Here is a 26,767-nt window from a genome sequence, read left to right as displayed (position 1 = left end):
AGTATATTCAATTCAATTTATTCGGCACAAAATAAATCAAAAGTACATTATGTACACAGTAAAAACAAAAACAATGTGTATAAACATACATGCACATATTTGGAAATTAATGCCGGGACCCCGGGAGTGCACTGTATATATACATTGTATATACATATTATGTAAATATATATAGATAAATGGTACTTGTAGTCCGTGTGTTGGTACCAGTACAGAAAAGATGTCTATATATTGATTATATATATATATATATAATGATACTTGCAGTCCACGTGTTGGTACCAGTACAGAAAAGATGACGAAGTAGGGTGGTAATGCATTTCAGTCCAACAGTGCTATTTTAAACCAAATTTTTGAGGAAGACGTATGTATTCATCAAAAATTTGGTCTGAATAAATAGCACTGTTGGACTGAAATGCATTACCATCCTACTTCGTCATCTGTTCTTATATATATACACGTGTATATATATGTATAAGAAGACTGAATACAAGAACCGACATATGCCATTTTTCTTTTTTTAAGTCCTCACGGAACAGAGAAAAAATCTTTTCAATGATCAAGACATCAAAGTCATCATATATATTTTTGATAGTTTTCTGTCCTTCAGATTTAATCTCAAATATCTCATTTTGATGAATATAATCAGTTTTTGCATTCAAACTTCATATATCCATTGGTCTCCATAAACACTGTATAGTAATTGGTCATTATGCAGTAATGTAACAAATGAATTAGGATCAAAATCTTTATATTGCAAATGGAATTTTTTGAAATTGAAATTGAAGCAATTTGTGTGAATATTTTTATTACAATCTCTCAACTATGTATATATATATATATATATATAGTCATTTACCTTGGGCGCATGGAGACCGCCACCATCGAATTCACGCCCTGCTGGACGATCTTCAGGCTGACTAGCATAGAGCACTTCTTCCTGAATCCATCACAAACTCTTCACACTTATATATATTATATATATATATACATATATATATATATATATATATATATATATATATATATATATATATATATATATATATATATATATATATATATATGTACACACACACATATATATACATGGGCCGTGACGCGAGAAAAGGGCCCTTCGCGCCGCTGCGCGCAAACTCCAGAAAACGGTGCGGAAGTTTGACAAAGCAATACGCGCAAAAAAAAAGATCAACTAGCTAACTGCGCGCACATGCATAGACGCATCAAAAAGTGACAGGATTTGGAGAAAACATGCTTTTTTGAATGACGTAATGGGGTCATTTAGGATTGGAATTTCAGAAAAAGGTTTGCATATCTAAATACGTCAGAGTTCCTTCCACAAAGTGGAGGTGAAAATTCATTTTCGGTATTTAATGCCCCAAGGGCTCTTTTCTCGCGTCACGGCCCATATATATACATATATATATATATATATATATATATACATATATATATATATATATATATATATATATATATATATACACACACACACACAAACACACACACACACACACGTCAATACATTATTCTATGCAAGTTTAATATACACACCTGTACTAGCATTTATCACATCATAACTATAACAGCTGTTACATGTAAAATGGCTCTGTTGGTTCATGACTGACTGTTAAGTAATCTGTTTCATTCAAAAAATGCACATGGAAACTCTTAAATTGTATATATTGATATATGAACACATATAATAATGTGCCTTATTCAAATGTTTACAGTACACTCAAACACAAAAGATACGCACTTACAAACATACAGCATACTAGCTTTCAAAACATTCTTTTTTTGCTGACATAAAAAGAAAATGCACATTAAAAATGAGTTCGTTTTTCTATTTTATTAACAATATCACATAATCTTCACCGATATTTACAATCCTTTGTGGTATTTACACAGTACAGTCACATCTCATTCAGCATCAATCTTATAAATGATTGGGCTGAAAAAGGAACAATTCTAAAACTTTCATTTTCTTTTCCTTTGGAAGCAAATCATATATATTATACACATAAAGTTTAAATAAGGCATAATTGTTAATTTGTCACTTTGCACCAATCACAGAGCATTTCAGAAAATAGAAGATGCACTTGAATATTTCTTCTTGTGCAAACATCATAACTCCCATAACTCACTACCATCACATTCAAAAACAATCAAACAAATACACGTAACAAAGGACAGCTTTGAGAAATACATGTCATATTGTACATTGCACATACTGAAACAAATGTGAGAACCTCGCCACATTAGGCCGCCATACAAAACAAGAAATGAACTGGACATATATCTGCAATACTAAAAAATACAACAAAACAACAACAAAACAAAGTATACCAAAACAATTTTAGCGCTGTCAGCAACCAAACTGACACTTCTCATAACTGCCGTTATCTTCATAACTTCCTTGGGCAGTAGCTCTCTCCACAAAGCTACAGGAGCTTTAAAAAAAAAACACTAAAGGAAAGTCTAACAGCATGAGAACAGCACATGCCACATTGAATCTAAAATTGTGTTCTGGTTAAGCAAATAAAACAAAGATTCATTCATCAAGTGTATTCTTTCTGTGATTGCCTTTTCCAGAAGCAAGGTGAGCGAATCTGATTTTGCATGGAACTGTGTCATCACATCCATGATATAAACTTGTCACATGCTTGTAACTACACTTGCAATCACTTTGTTGATGATATTAGATCACACAAACTAGCACTGAAGGTTCGAGTAGATCACATATGAAACCGCTATGGAAAGCTTTTCAGTGTCTTACATGCTGTGTCACAGCCTGTGATGTCAAACACACAGACACACACACACACACAGACACACACACAGACAGACAGACAGACACAGAAACACACAAACAAAAACAAAGCATGGATGACGGCATTGATGCTTACACGAGCTAGCAGCATAGGATCTCAAGTTTCATAAACTGCAGTCATGAAGTACTAAGCACCATCCTGTTCTAGCCTGTACAATCACAGTGTACACCACATGAACACCACCCCCTCTCCCTCCCTATTCCCCAAGTACAGTAACCATTACAACAACTTGCATCTAAACGGTAGAAAGCAGATTCCTCTGCCTTCTAAATATTTCCTGGCATGTACTCAGAGATCGACGTCTAACTTAAACTGGTCTCTCTCATCATCAACATGTCACACAGACCTGATTGTGTACAAGTAAAATTTAAGGAGGTTTGCTCTAAGAAAAAAGAAGAGGTTAAAGGGATCGTATAGTTTTGGCCGAGACCTAATTTCAGGTTTCTAACATTTTTTGGTGAGGTAATGAGAAACCTCTTATGAAATATGAAAGAGAATGTAATTCTATGAGGAATTCAACGTTTATTTGATGAAAATTGGTTTTGAAATGGCTGAGATATCCAAAACAGAGTAATTATAATAAAGTGTGGGACCCACACTTTATTACGATCGCTTTGTTTTACTTTGTTTTAGGGTGTTTCAGTTATTCCAAACCCAATTTTCATCAAATAAACTTTGAATTCCTCTTAAGATGGTATGCTCTGTACTATATCGTAAGTGTTTTCTTGGTATCTCGCAAAAATTTAAAAGCCAAATTTTCATCTCCACCAAAACTGTACTATCCCTTTAACACAAGACAACTCCAAGTCTTCAATACAGAACTCACCTGTAATGTGAGATACAGTCTGAGTATGCTCTCCTGATAACAAAGACACAAGACAATAGAAGCATGAACAGACATGCAGTACCTGTTGCATGCTTTAGAGATTACTAGAAGTAGCACTGGCTGTCATGCGGTAGCTTGGTGGTCTAGTGGATGTGACGCCTGTCCGGTGGTCAGGAGGTCATGGGTTCGAATCCAGCCTGAGTCTGTGTGCCCATGATTTTTTTATCATGGCTACAACTTAACACTGATAAATTTGGTGCTTAGCTACGTCAATGTAGGACAAGTTGTCAATCAGTTGCAATAAAAACAACAGTTCTTAGGCATTGATCACAATTCAAAGTTCCTGTCCCCCGATTCTAACTGCTGCTTCATGTGGACTACAAAATTTCTTTACACACATACGTACTTGTACTTAGATAAAATTATGTTACAGGTAACTGGCATCTTACTTTCCTGTTGGGACAAAGTTTTGTCAAATTACACTTACTGCCTTATGCATACTGCTGTAATCAATGTCAACTTCAACAGTCACATTTCAAAGAGTAATGTCACACAAAGAACTCTAATTTTTCAAATCCAGGTTAAACAACCTGAGCATTTCACTAACAAGTGTGCAGTATACCGTTCTTCAAGAGCAGGGAGGTTCCCAGTGCTAAAGAAGTATTGTCATCCACCTCCTCTCTTGAAGAGCAAGGAGAAAAAAATCAACAAGATTACTACATCTACCAACACTGGAACCAACAAAACAAGATCCCAAAAGCAAATTATGTAATCCATACTCATCCACTTCCAAGGCATTCATGCAAGCCTTGAAGACTGTAAACATCAAATGTGCAGTGTCACCATTAACTTGAACCAAATTTTCTTGAATTAATGATCTTTCTTATTTGGATATGCATCATAGTGTAAAAACCACATGACCATGGCTTCTCATTACCAGGTAAGCAGACTCAGCAAACTCTGTTTCTTTAGAAACAAAATGGTAAATTGGATAAATTCACATACATGTATTATAAAAGAGACTTTCTATGCCAAACATTTAAAAGAAAAACACAAAATACTTAACTCTTGTAAAACAGATAATTTTTTTGTTAAAGCAAAGTTCTCATATTTTTCTTCTTTTTTTGAGCATTTTTCTTGATGCCTGTATCAGTACATCACTCAATTCAGCTGTGAGGTAAACCCCTTGCCTCAAAAATAATTCAGAATAATAAAAGAACATGAATATACACACCAAATCTGCTGGTTTTGTTTTTGTTTTGCATTACCTAATATAAAATATCCCTCATCTTGTGAATAATTTTTTCCTTTCTTAACTTTGTTTTTTAATTTGGCATGTCTTAAATCACAAAGTCTAATAGCACATGAATTTAACAGTTTTCTTACCAGAACTTGATCAACACCAGAAAACAGTTATCATTACTGAGCAGGTTCTAATTTCATCCCACAAGTAAAAAGCGTATGAGATTGTGTCACATTGTACACATCCAGGGACACTTTTTGAACTTTGAAGAAAAACAGAATCATTGACAGTCAAATTGCATCACTGCCACAGTGAAATCTGACACATGGCACTCAAAGCATTCTTGATTTCCTTATGTTTCATAACCTAAGAGCGAAACATACTTTTGTAACTCTCATTGGGCAACTAGATTGATATGTGTACCACTTTTGTTTTTGCTGCTTCAACAAGCATAAAGGTGATAACAAAGGCTTCCAGCTGACTGGTTCAGAACAAGTCAGAGGACAAAAAGACAAACTTATCATTTGTAAAAACAGATTTTGTAACGACATACTTTGCTCTCACTTAAGATCCTGCAAAAATGAGAAATCATACTAACATCTCTTTTCTGAATATTGCTGGCACACTTAAAATACTGATACTTTGCTTTCCCATAGCTACTTGTTTGCTATCCCTATTGTCTGTATGCTATTTGTCTTTATGTTTACTGCTCTTCTTTGACTTTTTGGACTTTTTATGCTTGTGTCTGTGGGATGAAGAACTCTTTTCACTTTCATCACGCTTCTTGCTGCTGCTGCTCTTCTTCTTGTGCTTCTTGTGGTGCTTCTTGTGTTTGCGATGTTTTCTGTGACTCTTCTCCTGCTCAGAACTACCATCAGTCCTTGTGGGGCTGACAGATGCACTCCTGTCCTCCTCCTCCTCTTCTTCCTCTTCCTCCTCCTCTTCTTCTTCACTCTGCGTAGAATGGTCAGATTCCTCGTCACCAGCGCTGGAACGCGCTTTCTTTGTTGCCTCATGATGAGCGTCCACGTCCTCTGCATCTTCCTCATAGTCCGGATTGAATTGCTCCTCATCATGACCCAGATCGACCGACAGCCTTGCTGTCTTGCCCTTTTTTGCATCTTGGTCATCTTGGACTGACTTGCATCCTTCATCTTCCGGGTCATCAGGTTGTGCAGACTCTTTCTTCTCTTTCATGTCACTAGCTTCATCGTTAGATTCTTTTTCTTTATTTTCAACTTCACTATGTTTAGGTTCTTCTATTTTTTCATCTGTCTCCATGGGCTTTTCTTCCGTCTCCACCGGTTTATCATCGTCTTCATCATCACTCTGCCTTTCCACTTTAATTTTCTTGATATGATCCTTCTCTGCATCTCCACTGCTTTTTCTTTTCAAAGACTTTTCCTTCTTAACTTTCACTTTTTTCACCTTCTTCTTCCCTTTTTCTTTTTTATGCGTGCCCTCGTCATCACCGTCTTTATGCTTGTCGGGTTTGAGTCGCTCTGACTTTTCAGACTTGACCTTCACTGGCTTGGAATCAATCTGCGTGACTGTCCTCTTGTATGTTTTTGGCTCACCTTTCCTAGAAGGGGACCTGTCACGGGGCCTGTCTGGTGACCTTGCAACCACAACTCGTCTGCTGTCAGTGACTGTCGCACCGAGTCTGCCTTCTAATTTTGATCCTTTAGGAAGTGGTGAATCAATCATCTTTGCCATCTTGGACTTTGGACTCAACCCTGCAGAACTAGTGCTTGAGTAATCTACTATGTTGATTGTGGATTTCAGCGGGCTTTTCAAGGGTCCACCAGATGAGAAGACATCATCATGAATGACTTCAACGGCAACAGATTTAGGCTTCTTCTTCTTCACCTTCTTTACTTTCTGGTCACTGATCTCAGGCTCAACATCCTTGGATTTCTTGATTTTCTTTTTATCCTTTTCAAACTTCTCATCATTTTTATCTCCTTCCTCTACTTCAACACCCGACTCCTGGCTGTTGTCTTCTTCAGCTTTAGGTTTGCGCTTTTTGACCTTCTTTGTTTTTTCCTTGATTTCCTTCTGCTTCTTCCTCTTCTTTGCTTTCTTAACACTTGTCTCTGCATTGGAAGACTTCAAGACCTCATTACTAGACTGCTGCTGTTCATGCTGGTCTTCCCCAGGGCTTCGAGATCTGTTACGTACATTCTGATCTTGTTTCTCCACTCCATCCACTGATGACTCCCTTTCTTCGTTTCTCTTTTCACTGTGCCTTCGCTTCGGCTTGTGTTTTGTCTCTCTGTCTTTGTGTTTTGTTTCTTTGTCTCTTTCCCTCTCTTCTTTGTATTTCTCATCTCCAATTCTCTCCTGACGCATCCGCTCTTCCCGGTCGTTGTCGTTTTCTTCCTTTCTTCTCCGTTTGCTTTTACTATCTTCCTCTCGCTTCTTTGAAGATTCTCTGTCATCTTCCTTGTCATATTCTCTGCTTCTCCCTCTCTCCCTTCCTGAATCTTGTGTTTGATCGCGACCAATTTCCCTTTCCTTGTCTCTGTCATAGTCTCGTTCTCTGTCCCTCTCTGACTCCCTGTCATGCTCTTGATGTCTTTCTCTGTCCCGATCATCGTCCCTGTCCCTTGTGTATTCTCTGTCGTGATCCCTTTCCCTTTCATATCTTTCCTGCTCAAAGTTTCTCTCATAGTTCCTGTCCCTCTCTCGGTCGACTCTGTCATCGTAGTGCCTTTCTCGTTCTCTTTCATAGTCTCTTTCGCGGTAACGATCTCTATTTCTGCCGAGGTCCCGTTCCCTGTCTGGGTGCCTGTCTCTGTCTCTGTTGTAAGCCCGTTCTGCTTCATATCTCTCCCGTTCCCTCTCGTATCTTTCCCTGTCCCTGTCATAGAATCTATCCCTGTCAGGATCATGCCTGTATCTCTCCCTGTCATAACGCTCCCATGAGATTTCTTGCAGTCTTTCTCGTTCATAGCGATCTCTGTCACTATCCCTTCCTCTTTCTCTGTTATATTCCCGACCTCGGTCACGGTCAATGTTCCCACCTCTGTCATGGTCAGTGTCCCGACTTCTATCGTGGTCAGTGTTGCCACCTCTGTCACGATCAGTGTTTCCACCTCTTTCACGGTCAGTGTCCCGACTTCTGTCATGGTCTGACTCTCGAGCGCGATCGCGATCAGCATCCCGACCTCTGTCCCGGTCAACCTCATGACCTCTCTCGCGGTTGTCTTCCCTTGGTCTGTCACGGTCATTCTCACGACTGTTGTCACGATCATTCTCTCGACTTCTGTCACGGTCGTATTCACTATCTTTTACATTCTCCTTCCTCCTTTGCCGGTCCTTAGGTTTATCATCTCCTTTTTCTTGAGAAGTCTTTTTCCTTCCATCCTCCTCTTTGTCTTTTTCTTTCTTATCCTTATCTTTCTCCTTATTGTCACTCTTACTTGATTCTTTTACATCTACATCAGTATTCTTGACAGCATTTTCCTCATTTGGTCCAGACTTGTGTTTCTCTTTGTCCCTACTGTCCCTGTTCTTCTCTCTGTACATTTTTGAGTCTGACTCTCTGGCCTTTCGATCCGTGTTCTGATCCCTATCTCTTGTCCTCTCTCTGTCATGATCCCTTCCTCTCCGGTTCCACCCCTGACGCCCTCTGTAGTCTTCACCAGGGTATTCTCCTTCCGGAAACAGAGGTGGAGGACCACCCTCACTACCTTGAGGTGGAAAGCGTGACCCTGGCTGGGAGAACCTGGGACCCTGAGACGGACCCCAGTACGGTGCATTGTCCCTGTGTCCCTCATACGTTTGGCTATAGGCCATATCCATTCGTGGTGGAGGTGGACCTTGGGGGGCAAAGTTTGGAGAGTTTGGGTCAAAAGGAGGAAAGTTTGGAGGTGGGCCAAGGGGAGGGCCATGGGGAGGCATATTGTGTGGTGGTGGAATATTGGGTGGAATATTGTGGGGTGGTGGAATATTGTGCGGTCCAGGTGGTAGGTGAGGAGGAACCATGCCTTGCCCAGGGGGGCCTCCTGCTTGGGCATTGGGTGGGCCTCCTGGTGGTCCACTGGGAGGATTGTTGAATGAAGCATACTGTGGTGGCTCACCATACCTCTGATCAAAGTGATCAAAGGGTCTGTGCCTCGGCTCATATCGTGAGAACCTTGGACCATATCGGGGATGGCCACGGGGTTGAAAGTGACGTTGATTGTAGTAGCCTCCTCTACCCCTTCGCCTGAAATCTGGTGGTGGAGATTGAGAGTGACCTCTCCTTGGGGGAAACTGTCTGCCCCGTGGATCAAACCTGTCACGTGACCGTCGCCGCCTTGGTGAAAAAGACCGATCTCGCGAGTCTGGTCTAATTCTCCTGGATCTGGACCAGGATCTTGAATATGGAGAACGAGACCGCGATCTTGACCTGGACCCTGACCATGAAGTATAACTAGATCCAGACCTGGACCTCGAACGAGACCGGGAGCGGGACCAGGATCCAGAGCTGCTGGTCCATGAGCGCGAGCTTCTTGAGTAGGAGTATGAGCTGTGTGGTGATTGCAACACCCTTTTCTGATCTTGGCAAAATTTTTCCATTTCCTGAGCAACATCATCTGCTTCCTTATCATGTGAATGATACCTGTAGAAAAAGACATAACATGAAGAGCACATTTTTATTGGTCACTGAAGCAATTACACAAAATGATGATGTTCATCTAAGTACAATGATGCCATTGTTGAAGGACCCTGTAGTGCAAGGAATGAATATAAATTGGTGCCTGATTTTTACCCCTTTCAAGAGTTACAGTACAATGCACCCATGCAGAATGAGTATTGAAATCTGATGAACTCATTTCTTATTGAAATATTGGTAAGTCATGTGCTTTGCAGCAGATGTCACTGCTAATAATGCAGTGAACTCCATGTAAGCACTTCACATGCTCACTTGGATTACGACTTTGTGAGCACAATGAAATCAAACTTTAGCAGCTCTATAACACAAACATGGCGATGTGTGCAAAATCCTCTGCCACCTTGTAGAGCCATCAATATCTTTTTTCCCGCATCAGTTTTGAGAGATTGCAAATTTAAAATTTTGTCATAAGATAGAGAGAGATTTCAGCTTGCCCAATAATGCAAGTTCTTTGTGAAATTTTTGTAGGGCCTTGTATACAATGCATAAAACACATCTTTAGTTGTCTTAAAAATAGGCCTTAGAGTGTGCATGATAAGATGCTCAAAAACAAGATTGAATGCCTTGAATAAAGCTCACTCGACTTTACTCAGCTGAGGTGACATGAACTTACATTCCAGTACCAGGAGGACCAGTAGGACCTGGAGGCATGCCATGTGGAGGTAGTCCTGGAGGCAAGGTGGCAGGAGGCGGTACTGTTGATCCTGTGGATGATGTCCCTGGGTGTGATGTTGGTGCACCAGATTGTGCCTGTGCTACAGGGTCTTGAGTTGGACGAGCACCAGACTCCTGTCCTGGGTGAGCCTGAGAAGGGGGCTGTTGGGCAGACACTGACCCAGCTGCAGACGAGGGCGGCTGTGGTCCACTGAGGACTTGGGGCAATGGGGTGTTTAATGAGGGTGGTGGTTGGCTGAAAGCAATGTTCACACCTGGTTGGGCCTGCTGTGGAACTTGAGGAGGTGCGTGCCCTGGAGCTTGTGAGGAAGACTGAGTGGTTGTGTGCACAGCGTCCAGTGAGGCACTGTGAGCCTGACCAACGTGTGGCTGGTGCAACTTTAAAGAGTTTTCTTGAGCACCAGCTGCTTGGCTCGATGAGGATGAGACAAGATGTGTTACTGCCATATGGGTTGATGATGGAACAGAGCTAGCCACTTGGGTTGGTGCTGTTGGAACATGCTGCCCTTGACTGGCATGCACAGGAGCTACTGACACCGGATGAGAATGAGCTGTAGATACTGGTTGCTCACTAGCCATCGATGTCACCACTGAACTAGGCACTTGTTGCTGCTGTGATATAGAAGTAACATTGACACCTGACTGAGGAGTGGATTGAAGCAGGGTCTGGGAAGGTACTGATGCAGGCTGGTGTACTGGAGGTGTATGTGTAGCTGTTGATACTGGTGGATGAGAATGTCCTGCATGAACCATTGATGGCTGCTGGCCAGCAAGCTGATTCTGGTGTCCTTGATGAACTTGCGGTGGTTGCTGCTGCTGCTGAACTTGTTGCTGATGGACTTGGGACTGTTGTGGGTGAGGAGGTTGCTGCTGTTGCGTGTGTGGTTGCTGTGGGTGACCCACTGGTTGCCGTTGTTGTTCCTGTGGTTGTTGTGGGTTAACTGGTGGCCGCTGCTGTTGCGCTTGTGGTAGTTGTGGATGTACTGGGGGTAGCTGTTGCTGCACTTGTGGTTGTTGTGGGTGTGCTGGGGGTGGCTGATGTTGCACTTGTGGTTGTTGTGAGTGTACTGGGGGTGGCTGCAGTTGCACTTGTGGTTGCTGTGTGTGTACTGGAGGTTGCTGCTGTTGCACCTGAGGTTGTTGCGGGTTGACTGAGGGTGGCTGCTGTTGTGCATGTGTTTGCTGTGTGTGGACTGGATGTTGCTGCTGTTGCACCTGAGGTTGTTGCGGATTGATTGGAGGTTGCTGCTGTTGCAAACTGGGTGGTTGAGGGTGGATTCCAGGTTGCTGCTGTTGCACTTGTGGTGGCTGTGAGTGGTGTACTTGCACTGCTGGTTGATGTGTCTGCTGTGGTGGTTGGTGTACCTGTGGAGGTGGCTGCTGGTGTACTTGTTGGTGCTGCTGATGCCCCGGGTGTGATGGTTGGGGTGGTTGCTGTGGATGTTGACTGCCTTGCGGCAAATTGGGAATCTGCATTGGTTGCTGATGAACGGGTGGGGGTGGATGTTGAACAGGTGGGGGTGGATGTTGAATGGGTGGCAGCTGCTGCTGACTTTGTGAAACCTGCTGATATCCTTGCGGAGGATGATGACTGTTAGGAGGTGGCTGTTGATGAACAATTTGATGTCCTGGAGGTTGCTGGCTACTATGCTGGGCTTGCTGATACCCATGGTGTGCACCTTGTGCGTGTGGTGGCTGCTGATAACTTGGTGCTTGTGGTGGTTGGTTGTTAGCAGGTGGTGGCGGGTGGTATGACTGCTGCTCTTGGGAATGTGGTTGTGATGACGGAGGTCCATGCACACCACGCTGTTGCTGGTGTTCCTGCTGCCGCACATTTGACTCAAAATTAATGTGAGAGCGGTGCCCGTAGTGATTTGAATGTTCATCTCTGCTTTCACGTTTGTAGCTGTGATTGTCATAGTCACTGTAATCATTGTAGTTGCGTGACGAGTGGTATCTGGACTGGTAAGGCCTGTATGAGCCTCTACCCCGATATGAAAAACCACCTAAAAGGGGTAAGAGCAGAGATCTAAATTACAAACCACGGAAGGTTATCAAGAAAACTTCACAAACAGAAGTTAAAAGAATAGTAGTAGTAGTAGTAGTAGTAGTAGTAGTAATGTTGTAGTAACGGTTTATTGACAATTCATTTGCAGCCATGCAGATAACTGGATTGCAGAATTTGTGCATTTCCACTGCATAATAACATACATAGTCATACCATCATACTTCTATTAAAATGTAAGATTATACAATCACAAAAAAGCAACAGCGAGTGAATGATTGATAATGAAGATCAAGATGACTGATAATGGAGATAATAGATTAGGAAGGACAAAAGAAAATAAAATAAAAGGGAAAGGTAAGAAGAGAAAATTGAAGAGAGCAAGGAAATATGTAGGAAGTGTCAAACATACAAGTGAAGGGAAAGAAAAATGAGAAAGGCATAACATAAAGGACACAACTTCAACAGGTAAACTGATATTCAAACACTGTCCTTTACTGAGGTATATAGATGAAAAGGGGGACATACCAAAATGTGGACTAACAGACTAATTGTTACCATTTTTGGAATATTACTTGCACAAGTTTCAAAAGCACTAGTGCTTTTAAGTTATCAAAATTGTTTGTCACAACAATGGTCTGTGAAAAGTTCAATTATCAGAGGGTCACAAGGGAGAATCACAGACACAGACAACATTTGGTTCAGTGGGGATTTTGAAGTTCACTACATTGTTTTGACAGAAGTATGTGTGTACATATTTAACATATATTAGGTGAAATGGTGAGAATTGTCTCTAGCATTTCTATGGTAACAACCCCAATTTCTTTTGTCAATCTGGAAGTATGCATTACACTTACCTTGATATCTCTGGTTGTCATGATATTCACGTGATTGTTCCAAGGTTGGCAAGGTTCTTGTCTGTTAAAAAAACAATATAAATGAGAAACAATCATAAATTTTCACTAGTTCTGCGTAAGAAACACATGTATCTGTCACGATTTATTACGCGATGCACATGTGCTATACTAATTGATGAAATAATAAAAAGGTGAATCTCTGTTTGATATTGTCACAGTCGCCAAACAATACAGAACTTTTCTTTTGTGGCAGGAAAGTAATGCAATTGAAATTCTAACACACGAATGTGAACTATCATATATGACATTTACAATGATTGCACTGATTTACATTCTATTCAATCTTATCAAAGAGGATGAAGTCACACAAAGATCCTACCCTCTGTTCCCAATGCTCTCGATGATCACTCCTGTGGGTGGGGTCAGGTTGAGATGATACCGGTGGCTGGGGTGGGGCTGGCTCTGACACTGGTTCCTGAGGGACTGACTTTGGCTTGGATCTCCTTACATAGTTTGTCTCACTTTGGAAGTTTAGCACATACTGTGTACAGAACAGATTGAGAATCTCATTAGCAAACTGACAGATGTCATTTATTTCACAGGCATATTTCACGAATTAGGAGTTGTACGGCGATTTTCAGTTTGCCATCGGGAATGTAAAGATCATACTGCTTGCATGCCCTCGGAATATAGGCATGCATATGTACAAAGTAGGCTAGGTATTTGTGTGCAGCTGCTGCCTGCCCATGTTGCATGTAGGCAAGTAGTCATGCAACCGGAGGGTGACGTTTTGGCAGGTTGTTAAAGGGTGTGTACAGTTCTGGTCGAGGTGAAGATTTAGCTTTTAGTTTTAACGTTTTGTGAGATATTCAGAAACCACTCTATGAGATGTGAAAGAGCATGCAGTTCTAAGGGGTATCAAAAGTTTATTCGATGAAAATCGGTTTTGAAATGGCTGAGATATCCAAAAACAAGGTGATAGAAAGAGATACTAATGAAGTTGGGGCATGTCGCCTTTTATTATTAGCACTTTTTTGGACATCTCAGCCATTTGAAAACCAATTTTCATCAAATAAAACGTTGAATCCTTCTTAGAATTACATGCTCTTTCATATTTCATAAGAGGCTTTTCATCATCTCACTTAGGAATGTTCACAACAAGAATCCTTACCTCAACCAGTACTGTACAGTCCCTTTAAAGTTGCAAATTTTATTGATTGATTAAATTCACGAAAATATAGGCCTAAGCCCCACAAAGTGTTCGGCATCTACAGTAAATTCATGCTCTATCTCTCTCTCATGCATTACTTGTGCTAATGATGTTGCTAAATAGATTGGATTCCTCTGGACTACTCTGAGCTGCATATGTTCTGGTGAAATAATAACTTGAAATAGTGTAATAATTTTTAAAAAGCATTACTTGAGTTTTTTGAATGCCCAGGTGGGCAGCAAATTCTATCGGACCACCTACGTTTCCCCTTGCTACCGAGGCTTTAAAGTGATCTACTATGAACAAAGCAGACAGAATTTGATCACTAATACCACGCGGAAATGGTCTACTATGTGCCTCCTGATGAGACAAAATGCTGATAGATACTGACCTTCCGTAGTTGTTGATTTGGCACGAGGGAGTTTGGCGAGACGTCCTGTTCATGGCAGTTGGGACACTCGTGGTCGTCTGTCTCAAGCAGAGCATTGCGGATGCCTGAATGCAGAGGGACAAAGTGGGTGAAAATGACGTAAGTCAATCCTGTTACTATACTTAATTTCTTATGTACTTTTAATCTTGAACAAAAGACATGATAATCATCTAATTTTTCAGCAAACTGCTAATGATCATATTTGTAGAGAAATCAAAATTATATTCATCTCATTAACAACAACAAAATGTATTGTATTCATATGCGCAGATTCTCTGATGAATCATATCTAGAAAATATTTGTGCTGTCTCATCTTAATACTGACTCTCAAAATATGAGGCTAGATGGTGATTTCACTTTCCATTTGGAAAAGGTTTGAGAAAGTTTGTTTTTTTCATTCATCTCCCTCCTTTTATAATTTTAAAATTCTAATCTTTCTTTTTGTTCTTCTTTCTCTTTGAAACTGAAACTACATCTCAGCATTGTCTCCTCTGAATAGTGTTTTGGACTGTAGAGTTAAGTGAAGATGATGTGCACACTGACATAAATGAAGGGATGTGGGACTGAATGGGGAAGCTATTTTTGTCTAATGAGAAATATATAATCTCAGGCATGTAGTTACGAATGTTTCTACTGTTACAGAGTATAGAGGTGTTCTGCAGCTGAGCTAGAAACTGGGGGGGGGGGGGGGCATTTCATCAAATGCTTTGTCAGATATTTCATTCTGACAAACTGTTCTAAGTTACTGAAATCCTTGCACCTGATTGGCCAAGAGCCAATTTTTCAGAAAGAATATCTGATAAAAAGCTCGATGAAATGCCCCCCCCCCCCCCCCAGTAAGACTCATAAACATACAGAGTTGCCTTCTCTGGATACACAGAAAGAATCAATGAGGTTATGGAAGATACTTACAGTCGTCACAGAAGCTGTTTCCACAGCAGGGGATGAGGACTGCTTCTGTCATCAGGTTTTTGCAGATCTTACACACCAGCTCCTCCGGTATCTCTGGCTCCTCTTCCACCGGTTCTGGGGAGTTCCCCTTCACAAACGGTGGTCTCTCCTTCTTCCCGATGAGGATTGCTTGTCTGAAGGCAGTCATCATGGGTAAAGAAAAGAATAAGGTATGGAATATACTGATGGAAATGTTTGCCATTTCAAACAGTGAATATTGACAGTCAAACCAGAATATTTTATACCAACTGTCACATTTCACTCATACTTTTGCTGATGATGATACTCTATTATTTCTTTCTTCTTGAAAGTGACTTGACATAAAGAGCACACAAAACTATTTGACAAGCATGAAAACTAGTACTAATGAAACGCATATCTAATCAAATGAGAAACAAAAACAAAACAGAGTAAAGATATGTAGTCCTAAAAATCAATTATTGATAAATTTTATACCTATCACCAAGTCTTAGTCACTGGCTATGTGAAGACATGTACATCTACAGGTAACACTCCCATTTTCACACTGCATTTGGCGTAACTGCACATCAATTCACACTACAGCACCTTATCGAATAAGTGGAGTCGCAAGGCAAAGACTACTCACACTAGACTGCATTTTAGCAACATAACATAATACTGCAATTACTATCATACGTGGAAGCAAAAGCAAGAAAAAAATGATTAATGAAGTAATTAGTCTTTACCATAAATCATACTACAATAAAGTTTTTACTTTTTTTACAAGCTGTAATAGATATGAAAATAAAAAGTTGACTTACAGATCCATCTTGGGTATGTTCAGAACTGACAGGTATGATTTTGGGATGCCTGCTTTAGTCTTCATTTGGAATCCAGCATACCTCTGCTTCTGATCCTCTTCCTAGACAAAGACAACATTGGACAGTTTGAGAACAGATGATGTGAGAAATGTCAATCAACGTTGGCAAATTACTCGAGGATTACAGCAGAGCTCTACATCAGTGGAGGCCTGGTGGCCCGGGGCCACTAGAAATTAAGGTCAGGCCAACAAATTTCCAACAGGGCACCTTTTGGTGGCCTGATTGGGTAGCAATAATTCAAAATTAATTTTTGTATTTCCTCATATTTTGGGCCACTATATTTGTTTTCTGCCCATGAAAATTTCAAACTCAAGATTTCAGTAGCTCGGAATAGCAGAAAAACACGAGTAAAATAAAATAGTGTCAAGCTCTGATTATAGTCTTATGTATGTACCACAGTATCAAACACACACAAAAAAAGCTTTCTGCAAACTAAGACAAATAATATCAACCAATGCTAAAACATTTTAGATGTGGACACTTTGTTAAAGTCAGACAACACCGTATTGTTATCTTGCTTGCAATTAAACCCATGCAGAGGTAAACTATAACCAATTACAAAACGGATAATATGCCAATGATCTAAATCCAATACTCACATCTCCAATAAAGGGGCATTTCTGTTTGTAGTGACCTGGCTTCCCACATCGGTGGCATGTGTAGTTTCGTGGAGGTGCAGCATTGCGATTCATGCGTCTTGTGTCGATATACCTACATCGTGTATGAAGGAAAATCATAATGTATCAATTCTCATACATTGATATGCAAGAGCTGTTGAATGACCTAGTCAATTGATTCAATGTAGCATCAAAATCTTTTTGGTCTTATTCAAAACAAATATAAGTGATATGAAGATCACTAGAATACATACTGTAATAACAGCATACCATCAAGTAGTCAAATACATAGCTTACGGCACTGAGTGCTTTATAACAATCATAAGACCAGCACTTTTAGAGGGAACATTGTAGCATTCAAAGGGCGTAATAACTCAAATCAACACAAAAGATTACATAAGGTAAACTTTGTCTTTGGTGATAGTATTCCCTCCACACCAATTCCTGTGGTTTGGGTGGCAGGTTCTAATGACACAGTTTCCCATGTGTATTGAAATTTACTTGATCGCCTCAGGGAGGTGGGGTCTCTTCTCACCTCCCTGATCGGCTCTAGGACACACAGAAATGTTTTCATCCATATTCTCCCCCGCCTCCCATTCTTCTCTCCCCTCTACCCATCTGTTCATCTATGAATGCATTCATCTATAAAATCCACATGAGCAAAATACTAGAAATGACGTATCTATCCTATTTATATATCAATCCTATATATCTATTTATCTATCAATCCATTTATCTATTCATAAATTTTGCTATCGTATCTACCTGTCATCATACCCATCATACCCTTCACAAGTCAAAACAAGGTCAGTGCACGAGCTTCTCACACTTCAAGGATTCTACTCTAAATGAATACAGCTACTGGACCTATATTAAGGGAAAGCCTGGAACCAAGGCTACCCTCAGGTCATTGCCGACCACTCTGTCCTACCTTGATGGGTCATACTCCTGTCCAGCTTGAAGGACCATGGCAGCTATCTTGTCTTCCTCGGGAGCATTGGCAGTCACGAGATCAGCTCTCTGTAGCAACAAGGGCATTTTAAACAGCATTTCAATGGCTAACACGTCAAGTTATTGTGGAGATACAAACCTTGGTATCCTACTTTGCCTTGTCATTTTATCTTCCTGTTTAAAGTCAGAAATAAGATTTTAAAGCAAAGCACTTGTCAAAAAAAAAAAAGGGGGGGGGGGAAGGAAAATGAATTTGAATAAAGTCAGCAATATAAAAGCCAGAGAAAAGGAATATCTCAACAGGAATTGACCCTGTCATAAGAACGGTAAAACAGATTTGAATTACTTTAAAATCACTTCCATCTTTTAAATCATCTTTTTTTTTTTAAGGGTCATTATGTGTCTGATGCCCACATCATTCAATTGTGAATATTATCTCTCAACTTTATCAACTGAGATCAGTTAAAGTTTTCCCTTGTGATCTTTGATAACAAAAATTTGATGAATGAACCATGCGTCCCTACATCTGCATATAAGTCAATAATATCTGTATCAATGCGAGTTAACTACATGATAGCTACATGTACACCCAACAGCCCTAAACACAAATAGTATAATCATTGCTCATGATATGGTATGGTAACATATTCTTGCAAAGGTATACTATAAAGAACATGATTGAAATACTAATTCTGATTTTGGCCTCCTCGTACGTGTTGATGTCAGTCTTGTGTTCTTTGCAGTGCTCTATTTTGATCAACATCTGGTTTGTTGTGACCTATCAACAAGACAAGAACTTTTCACCTTTTTCTCACTCCAAGTACACGGACACATTCCAACAACCAGAGAAATGAAACAAACTCACTGCCGCAGAACAAATGAAATGCGTCAAACAGGAACACTCACCTTGCTCAATTCTGCAATAGCTAGCTTGTGACCCTGCATGGACCAAATAGAGTTTTTCATTAAAGACATACAAAAATTATAACATAAAAAGAGAAACAAAACAGAAAACTGAAATGAATTGAAGATGTGTGCAAAGATGCATTTGACAGAGCTAACGACAGAGAAGATGGATTCCAAAGTCCCTATATCCATCCAGCATTATTGATGGCATCCTAGCTCAGTGTTGCTTTGTCTCTTCTCTACATCAAATTCTCTCTCATTTCAAAATTAAACTTTCCAAATATAAGTGATATTCTTTTGGACCACAATAAAGGCAAGTTGTTTTCATGCCTGATAAAATAAAACTCATTTGTAAAGCCAAATATTTTCCCCTAAAATCTATGCCCTGCTTTTAGAAGATTGAAGAAAGATTTTGGCCTTGCTTTTCAGCATTATGATTACAACTTTTATTGAAGTTTCTGCCTGATTCATTGTCAAGAGGGGAACAAAGTTTCTTTGTTTATTTTTCAGGCTTTCAATTCAAATGCAATATTTGATGCACAAACAGGTCCCCTACCCCCACCAAAGCCCTAAGGAGCTAATGCAGCTGGAACGCTCATCAGCGGTGGAGAAGTTAAATCCATGGCATCCCATGGAACATATAGATAGACATAGATACATTTCAGTTCTTCAATGCACCACACAGAAAAACTTGAACGATTGCCTGAGGTTTTCCAAATGAGCAAGCCTTGAGTGAAGACTACTTGCTTGTAGTTTGAATACTCCTGTCACACTGACGATGGTCCATTCTGGTAGGACCGTCGTTTTCTGTAGCACCGTTTGAGTCAAGGGGACACATTGCATACATGGACTGCCATTAGGGTGTGATGAAAGTGTAACTACATGTATACTTTCAAACAACTTTGAAATGCCACTAAAGCCCATTTTGGTTCGACCCCAAATTTGACCATTGTGACGATAGCGTAATAAGTGCTCTTAATTCGTATGCAGCAAAACAGAGAGATTTTATGCATGTACGCGTATCTACATACTGCCAGTGGTGAAGTTGGCAATGTGTTTGCAGTATGGCACATATTGTGCCTTGGTCATCAATGTGATGGTTGAATAGTCTTCACTCATGGTCATTGTGTAAAATAACATATCTACACAGGAGATACTGCATTTTCTTAGATCTAAATAAAATATCTACACAGATGATAAAGCAATTTCTCTGATCTTCTTAATCTATCAACAAGATGGCTTCTTTTGAATGTGATGGACATAACTAAAGCTGGGCCTTTCTTTGGGGCTTTTTCTTGCCCTCAAGTTTCGAGATTTGTATGTTAGTTCATCATTCTGCTTGAACAGACATTTGCATTACATTTTGATGGAAGACTTGACGGGAAAAAAAGTGGATTAGCATTGAAGGAAAGGAACACTAAAACAATTATCACTTCTCAATCAAATTTGAAACTGAGAGGAAAGGAAATGAAAACAGTGCAAAAGTTTGATGGCATGTGCAAATGTACTGAAAATAAACTGCTTCTATCAACTCTGTCCTACAATCTTATCCTTCAGAAAAAAAAGAAATAATGATAATAAATTTGATTATTATACAGGTTAAAAAAAGTAGTATCATAGGGAAATGAATATGTATTAGATATCCAGCCAAATAATTGTATAAAGGCTCCACTTCTCAAGAGTAATACAGGAGACATGAGTAGAACCAGTTCCTCTCCTTTATCCGATGGGAAACTATTCTGTCTTTCCTTTTGTGTGTACGTGTGTTTATGTTTGTTTGTTTGTTTGTTTGTTTGTTTTGAAGGGGTAGGCTAGGGGGTTCGGGAGGGGAGAGTAAACTCATTATGTATAGAAGCAGCACTACTACATATTATGATATTGGCATTTCCTAGAATATGCATCTACTGCGGAAGATCCAATAGAAGATGCAACTAGGTTCTCAAAGATGCGAGGGTGCTTGAAGGTGCTCAGCTGATGAGAGTGGCATCCACATAGGTAAGACATCGTCTTGATGGACCAAGAGTGGTATCATCACATCACATCATCTCACGCACAAGTTATGCAATAACGCTTTTGGATGTTGGCTCTTACCAGTCTCCCATACACTACCACACGTTAACCAAGAATAAAATTGGTGACCAAATCCAAAATAGGCTGCAGTTTTCATATTTTCATTCATCATTCTCTCATTGTTGTTAAACAGAAAACAAAATGATTGAAGGTTATTACTCTATTATGAACTTTGAAAAGAACAGGCCAGAAACTGTATGTCTGGGAACATAAAAAACAATACAAGTAAGTTGCGCATTCTCCAGGTCATTATACATGCAGTTATTTCAATGTGTAGGGGAAGGGACTCAATTTCATTTCCAAATGCTCTTTTTTTTTTTTTAATGGAAAATTATTCAGCATTATGATCTTGGTTGCTATAGTTCCAATGAAAAAAAAAAGTACACTGTACATTGACAATTTTGCTTTCTGGGATTTGGACTTCGTTTTGTCATAGCTGTGTATGTTGGAAATACTTGAAGGTGTAATGGCAGCATAAATCCATGCTAAGTAGTCCCCACTACTCTTACGGTATGGTTGATGTTCATGCCTGTGATGTGACAGGCGTATGATTCACATAACATGCGGGGGCTAAAAATACAACAAAGTCTGTGAGCGCAGAAATTATTGTGTAACATTAATTTTCGCCTCTTTCGCGCTACTTTCGGCTAGTGCAAATTTAAAAAAATGGCTAAAAGAAATCTTCATGATTTTCTATGCATATCTTGAATGAGTTGAATCGTGTGCCTCAAAGGTACGAGCGTGTGTGTACATGTACGCACATGTATGAGCGCTTTTGCGTATTTGTGTATGCAGTAGTTTCTGAGAAGGCTGTATATCAAAATGGATTGGGCTGCACTTCAACTTTCATGCAAAGAAATGTCTGATAATCAAATTCTGTTTTTTCTGTGAATTGAATGAAAACATATGAGTAAGCAATTTCACAGGGCAAATTCATGAACCCGCGAAATTGTTCTTACGCCACTCAGCGCGAAAAATCAATTGTGCGAAAATATTGACATTTACAGTCGCACTTCCACATTAGATACCATTTCTCACTCTTGCACAAAAGCTTTTAGGAACTTTCTCAGTTATCATCATCACACTATACTCACTAGAATTGCAAAGGTAAATTTGTCCTCACATTTACTATTATACACCTCATTTCTAGAATCCTCTCATCTGATTGGTTAAAAGGGGAGTCATGAAAATAGCTGTGCCCTATTTTTTAGTTACTGTGACCGGGGCCCGGGCACAGTCAGTAAATAGGTTTGGAGACAGTCGCGACCCCGTACACATAGATCGCTCATATGTACGCACCAATGATACGACCGCCGCGCATTCAATCAGCGTGCTGTAAAAGAGACTAGCGGACTGGTTTGGAGACTAGTACAGTCGCAACCGTAACCCCGTACACTAATGTACACAGAGATGATCACTTGTGTATGTACCATGTACCAATGATACGACCGCCGCGCTGTCGATCAGCATTGATTACGAGTGCTGTAAAAGAGACTAGAATCTATATTTTTGGTATATAAAACAAATAATGACTGCTTGATATTCGGGGCACAGTTAAAATTATGTAGGCCCTCGGTGATGTGAAAACCATAACCATGCCCTCAGCTTCGCTTCGGGCATGGTTACGGTTTCCACATCACCTCGGGCCCATAATTTTAACTGTGCCCCTCATAGCAGTCATTATTTGTATACTACATCACTGAAAAAGTACTGGGGAAGAAATATTACTTCCCCTAAGTCCAAGCACATGCCCATCTCTTCTTGGAAAATCCAGTAGCCTTCTATTTACTTCATAAACAGTTCTTTCTCCACCTTCCTCGCATAACTTTTCTCCACCATATCAATGTGTATACATGTTTGTTTGTGTGTGGGGGTTTGTGTGTGTGAATGTGAGTGTGCTATGTACATGTACTGCATGTGTACAATAGTGGTAATTCTTACTGCAATATCATTCACATGTGCTTCAGTTGGTAATGCTCTCATGTACTGTTATAAAATGGGTTCAAGAATGTAGCCAATTGGAAGAGCTGAAATGAGTTACGTGTGCGTGCATTAATTTCTCACTAACATGCACGACCTGACGTCACAATGTTTACACTAGCAGTGCGCACTCAATCAGTTGTTACAAGTGCGTCGCGCGCTACTATACACGCTGTCAATCCTGTAAACAACTTCTAGTTCGGGCTGCCGGCCGGCCTTTCTTGTGCAAAACATGTGTGGCGTACATATACTCCTATACGTACAGTACTTATATGTGCGGGATTTCCGAGTGCAACGTGCATAAATGTTTGGGACGAACATCTTCAGACATCTTGATTCTTGAGCGAGTGCTATATGTAGCTGACTGGTATTGACCCACAAAAGGTACGTGAAAAATGCTGTTAGTTTTCGACCCATTTTATAAAACAAATGATGCACCCGAGAGTGCCCTACATCTCCACAAATGCACTCTATCCTGTGCATCATTTGTATATTAACACACATTCGTGGTCATGTTTTGTTCATCCGTGCATGTAAAAGGAGGGTACTTTTTGTCGGTGTTGGTTTGTCTGCGTGCAAAATAAATTAAAAAAATGTGAACGGATTTGGATGAAACTTGCAGGAAAAGCTGATGATACAAGGAATAGATGATTAAATTTTGGTAATGATCCACACATTTTTAGTAATTTTTATAGGTCTTTTTCATCTTTTGGAAAATAGGGTCAATGAACTTGGGGGTTCAAGCTTATGGCTTGCATACACGCACTAAAGCGCATGCTCTGCTCAATGCGCCGCATAGCATGCACGAAACTGAGGAGGTACAACACAAAGGCACAGGCTTCTTTATCATTGGGAAATTGGGCGATTTTCAGCATGCGTGTATGGGTGGAAATGAGCTGCTTGGGGGAGGTCTGCGCTCATAGTGCTTTTCTAGTTTCTAATGCTGCATTCCCACTATCATGCAATTTGTTACATCATGCCACGATTGACCAATAGTAGCTGATCATAAAATTGTGCTTGCATATTAAAATTTCCATCACTTTAGAAATCGTGGTAGTTGTGGTGGATGGATCAGATCGGATCAGATCTATAGTCAATTGTGGTCATCACATTGATCGTAGACAATGTTTGATCCATCCAAAACTTGTCTACAATCAACACAATTGCCGTGACTGACCAGTAGATCTGATACAACACCACAAATTTCCACAAATTGTAAAAGACACACACAATTCTACGATCAGCTACCAAGTCAATTGTGGCATTCGCAACTGATCACATGATAGTGGGATAGTGGGAACATAGCATTACTGCCTATTATGTCAGTAAACACGTAGGGCAGCAACTAAAGTCCTGAACTTGGTCTTGGTTTATTTGCTATATTTCGTTTTGTTTTTGCGCCTGTTTCAGTATGTTTTATTTTCTCCACGTTTCTATCATATTCCCGGAAACTTTTATAACTACATGTACTTCAGCCAAGGAAGCAGGAGGAGGTTTAAAAGTGATCATCAGCGTTGGTTTGTCCGTTTGCAAAATGACTCAAAAAATTGTGAATGCATTTGAATGAAACTCGCAGGAAAAGTCAATGACACAAGGAACAGATAAATCAATTTTGGTAGTGATCCAGGAATTTTCGGGGATTTTTGAAGGATTTTTTATTGTTTGGCATATAAGGTCAATAAACTTGGGAGTTCTAGCTGCACGTACTGGAGTTTTACATGCACGCACTAAAGCGCGTGCTCTGCCCGGGTAAGGTACCGCGCAGCGCAACTGGAAGCTAATGACGTCAACAAAAAGCTTTTACTTTCTAAAATTGCATATGTGTATAAGTGGAAATGAGTTGCTGGCTTCGCAGAGGTCTGCACTCTTCAAGTGCTTTTCTAGTTTAAATAGTATTTTGATGTGTAAATTTAAATATGTTTATAGTTAATTTCTATTCAATAATTCAAGGGAATGTTATCTTTGCAAGCCTTACTGCATTGTACCTGTGAAAACTTTGTTAACATTTGATACTGTATTTTCGAACAATTTAATTACTGAATGACTGCTTGAATTGAGTATGAATTGAAATGAATTTTCTGGCTCAACCAGTTCTCAGAAGTTAGGAACTGTTTTACAAAGTATAACCCTATTGGGTAGTCCTTTATGCTGCTACAATATTGTCAATAGCGCTGTATATACAGGAGACTTATCATCAATCATCTATGTTCTTTGAATGTGTGTTCTAACAGCAACCTCCAATAAGCCCTTACAGTAAATATAAAGCACAAATATTACCACCTCTTCTGCATGCAATTATTGCTGGATGCCAAGTTGTAGCACAGACTTCCCTAGACTATTTCTGTACCTGCTGTTGGGAGTGTGATGTGGAGTCACATCTACCCTCTATCCGTGATACACTGAAATGCTAGCATGACATTAGTGCTACATTGTATTAAATCTCCGCAACAATGGCTTATCACTCTGTGGTAACCATTTGATGTTGAAGGGTTTTGTTTGTTTGTTTTGTTCTTTCTGGGGGGGGGGGAGGGATGGTTCTTGTACTAATTCAAAATTCACCTTCCACACACTCTTGCAGGCTACTAGCTAAGATAAAGAGCAGACAAAACTTGAAAAGAGGAGTGCAGGTTTGAAGTCCTTGATGAGGCATTGTTTCTATTTGTGTATTCTCTTACACTGGCAGGAATATCTGCTAAGTTTGTACAAAATTTGACAGTATTTTCAAAATTAGAAATGTCGCTATGGTGACTGGTATGTCTCCGCCACATTGCATGATTCTCTCAATAGGTAGAGAGTATGTCTTGACAATGTGGGACGACAGTTTCACATAAATGGCAAAAATTTAAATGACCCATTCGTCACAAATGTTTCAAGAGCGTTTACTTTTCTTGAACTAGGTTTCATTTGGATGGATCATGGTGTCTAAATTGTTTGCAAGAGCAGGTATTTGAGCAGTTTCACTTGATCTTTGACCCTTGCCCTATTGACCCAATGGCCAGCAATTCTTAAAATAATCACTAACTGGTAACATACATTCTCATGACAATACTTCAAGCTATTTTCAGAATACGGGACAAAAATTCTGACATTTGAACATTTTCTCTTGACCTCTGACACCATAGCCAAAATCTTTGCCTACAGAATTATTGAGCAGTAATGCATGTATTACACCTACGAGTGTTAAGTTTATGCGTTGGACAATCTCCAAGGTATGGAGGAAAGTGTCAATTCAGCATTAAATTGTAGAATGTCAGCATTTTAACCTAAACTTTGACCCCATGACCCCAAAGTGCAAAACAGAATCACTTTCAGGCAGTGCATGCACAAGCACAAAATTTCAGAATACATTAATAGGGCCTACCTTGAGCCAATTCCAAGACATGGAGAAAAAAGTGACATTTAATCATTTTTACTTGACCTTTGAACCTATGGCCTAAAACTTTCCTAGAGTATCTTTATCTGGTAATACATGTATATACTAAGTTTAAAGAAAAAAAAAAAATCTTCCAGCATTGCATGGATATGGGGGAATTAGTGAAATCTTGAGAATTTGACCTTGACCTTTGATCCCAAAAGCCCAAAGAGAAACTACAGTTACGTTCAGACGGCAGGCCCTAACCTCGAGGTTTAGTTGCCCCCTAACTACGACATGTGTCCACACTACGAATCTTAACCTCGAGGTTAAGCTTCTGCCACCCCCCCCCCC

General features: G+C 40.0%; 1 protein-coding gene across 1 annotated transcript; it reads right to left on the bottom strand.

The window, feature by feature from the left end:
• Nucleotides 1–3,521: 3,521 nt before the first annotated feature.
• On the bottom strand, nucleotides 3,522–21,015 carry LOC139742902 (uncharacterized). Its single transcript, XM_071653411.1, has 12 exons — nucleotides 20,917–21,015; nucleotides 19,759–19,818; nucleotides 19,012–19,044; nucleotides 18,086–18,174; nucleotides 17,137–17,248; nucleotides 16,478–16,578; nucleotides 15,657–15,829; nucleotides 14,705–14,808; nucleotides 13,483–13,644; nucleotides 13,104–13,164; nucleotides 10,180–12,247; nucleotides 3,522–9,512 (listed from the first exon to the last, which is right to left on the bottom strand). The coding sequence occupies exons 1-12, from the start codon at nucleotides 21,013–21,015 to the stop codon at nucleotides 5,591–5,593; spliced, it is 6,984 nt and encodes a 2,327-aa protein (XP_071509512.1). The 3' UTR covers nucleotides 3,522–5,590.
• Nucleotides 21,016–26,767: the final 5,752 nt, after the last annotated feature.

The sequence above is a fragment of the Diadema antillarum genome, unplaced genomic scaffold (genome assembly GCF_040938485.1).
Source record: "Diadema antillarum isolate AM-2024a unplaced genomic scaffold, OU_Dant_1.0 seq00001036_RagTag, whole genome shotgun sequence".
NCBI classification, from domain to species: Eukaryota; Metazoa; Echinodermata; class Echinoidea; order Diadematoida; family Diadematidae; genus Diadema; species Diadema antillarum.
This window is presented reverse-complemented; position numbering and strand designations above follow the sequence as displayed.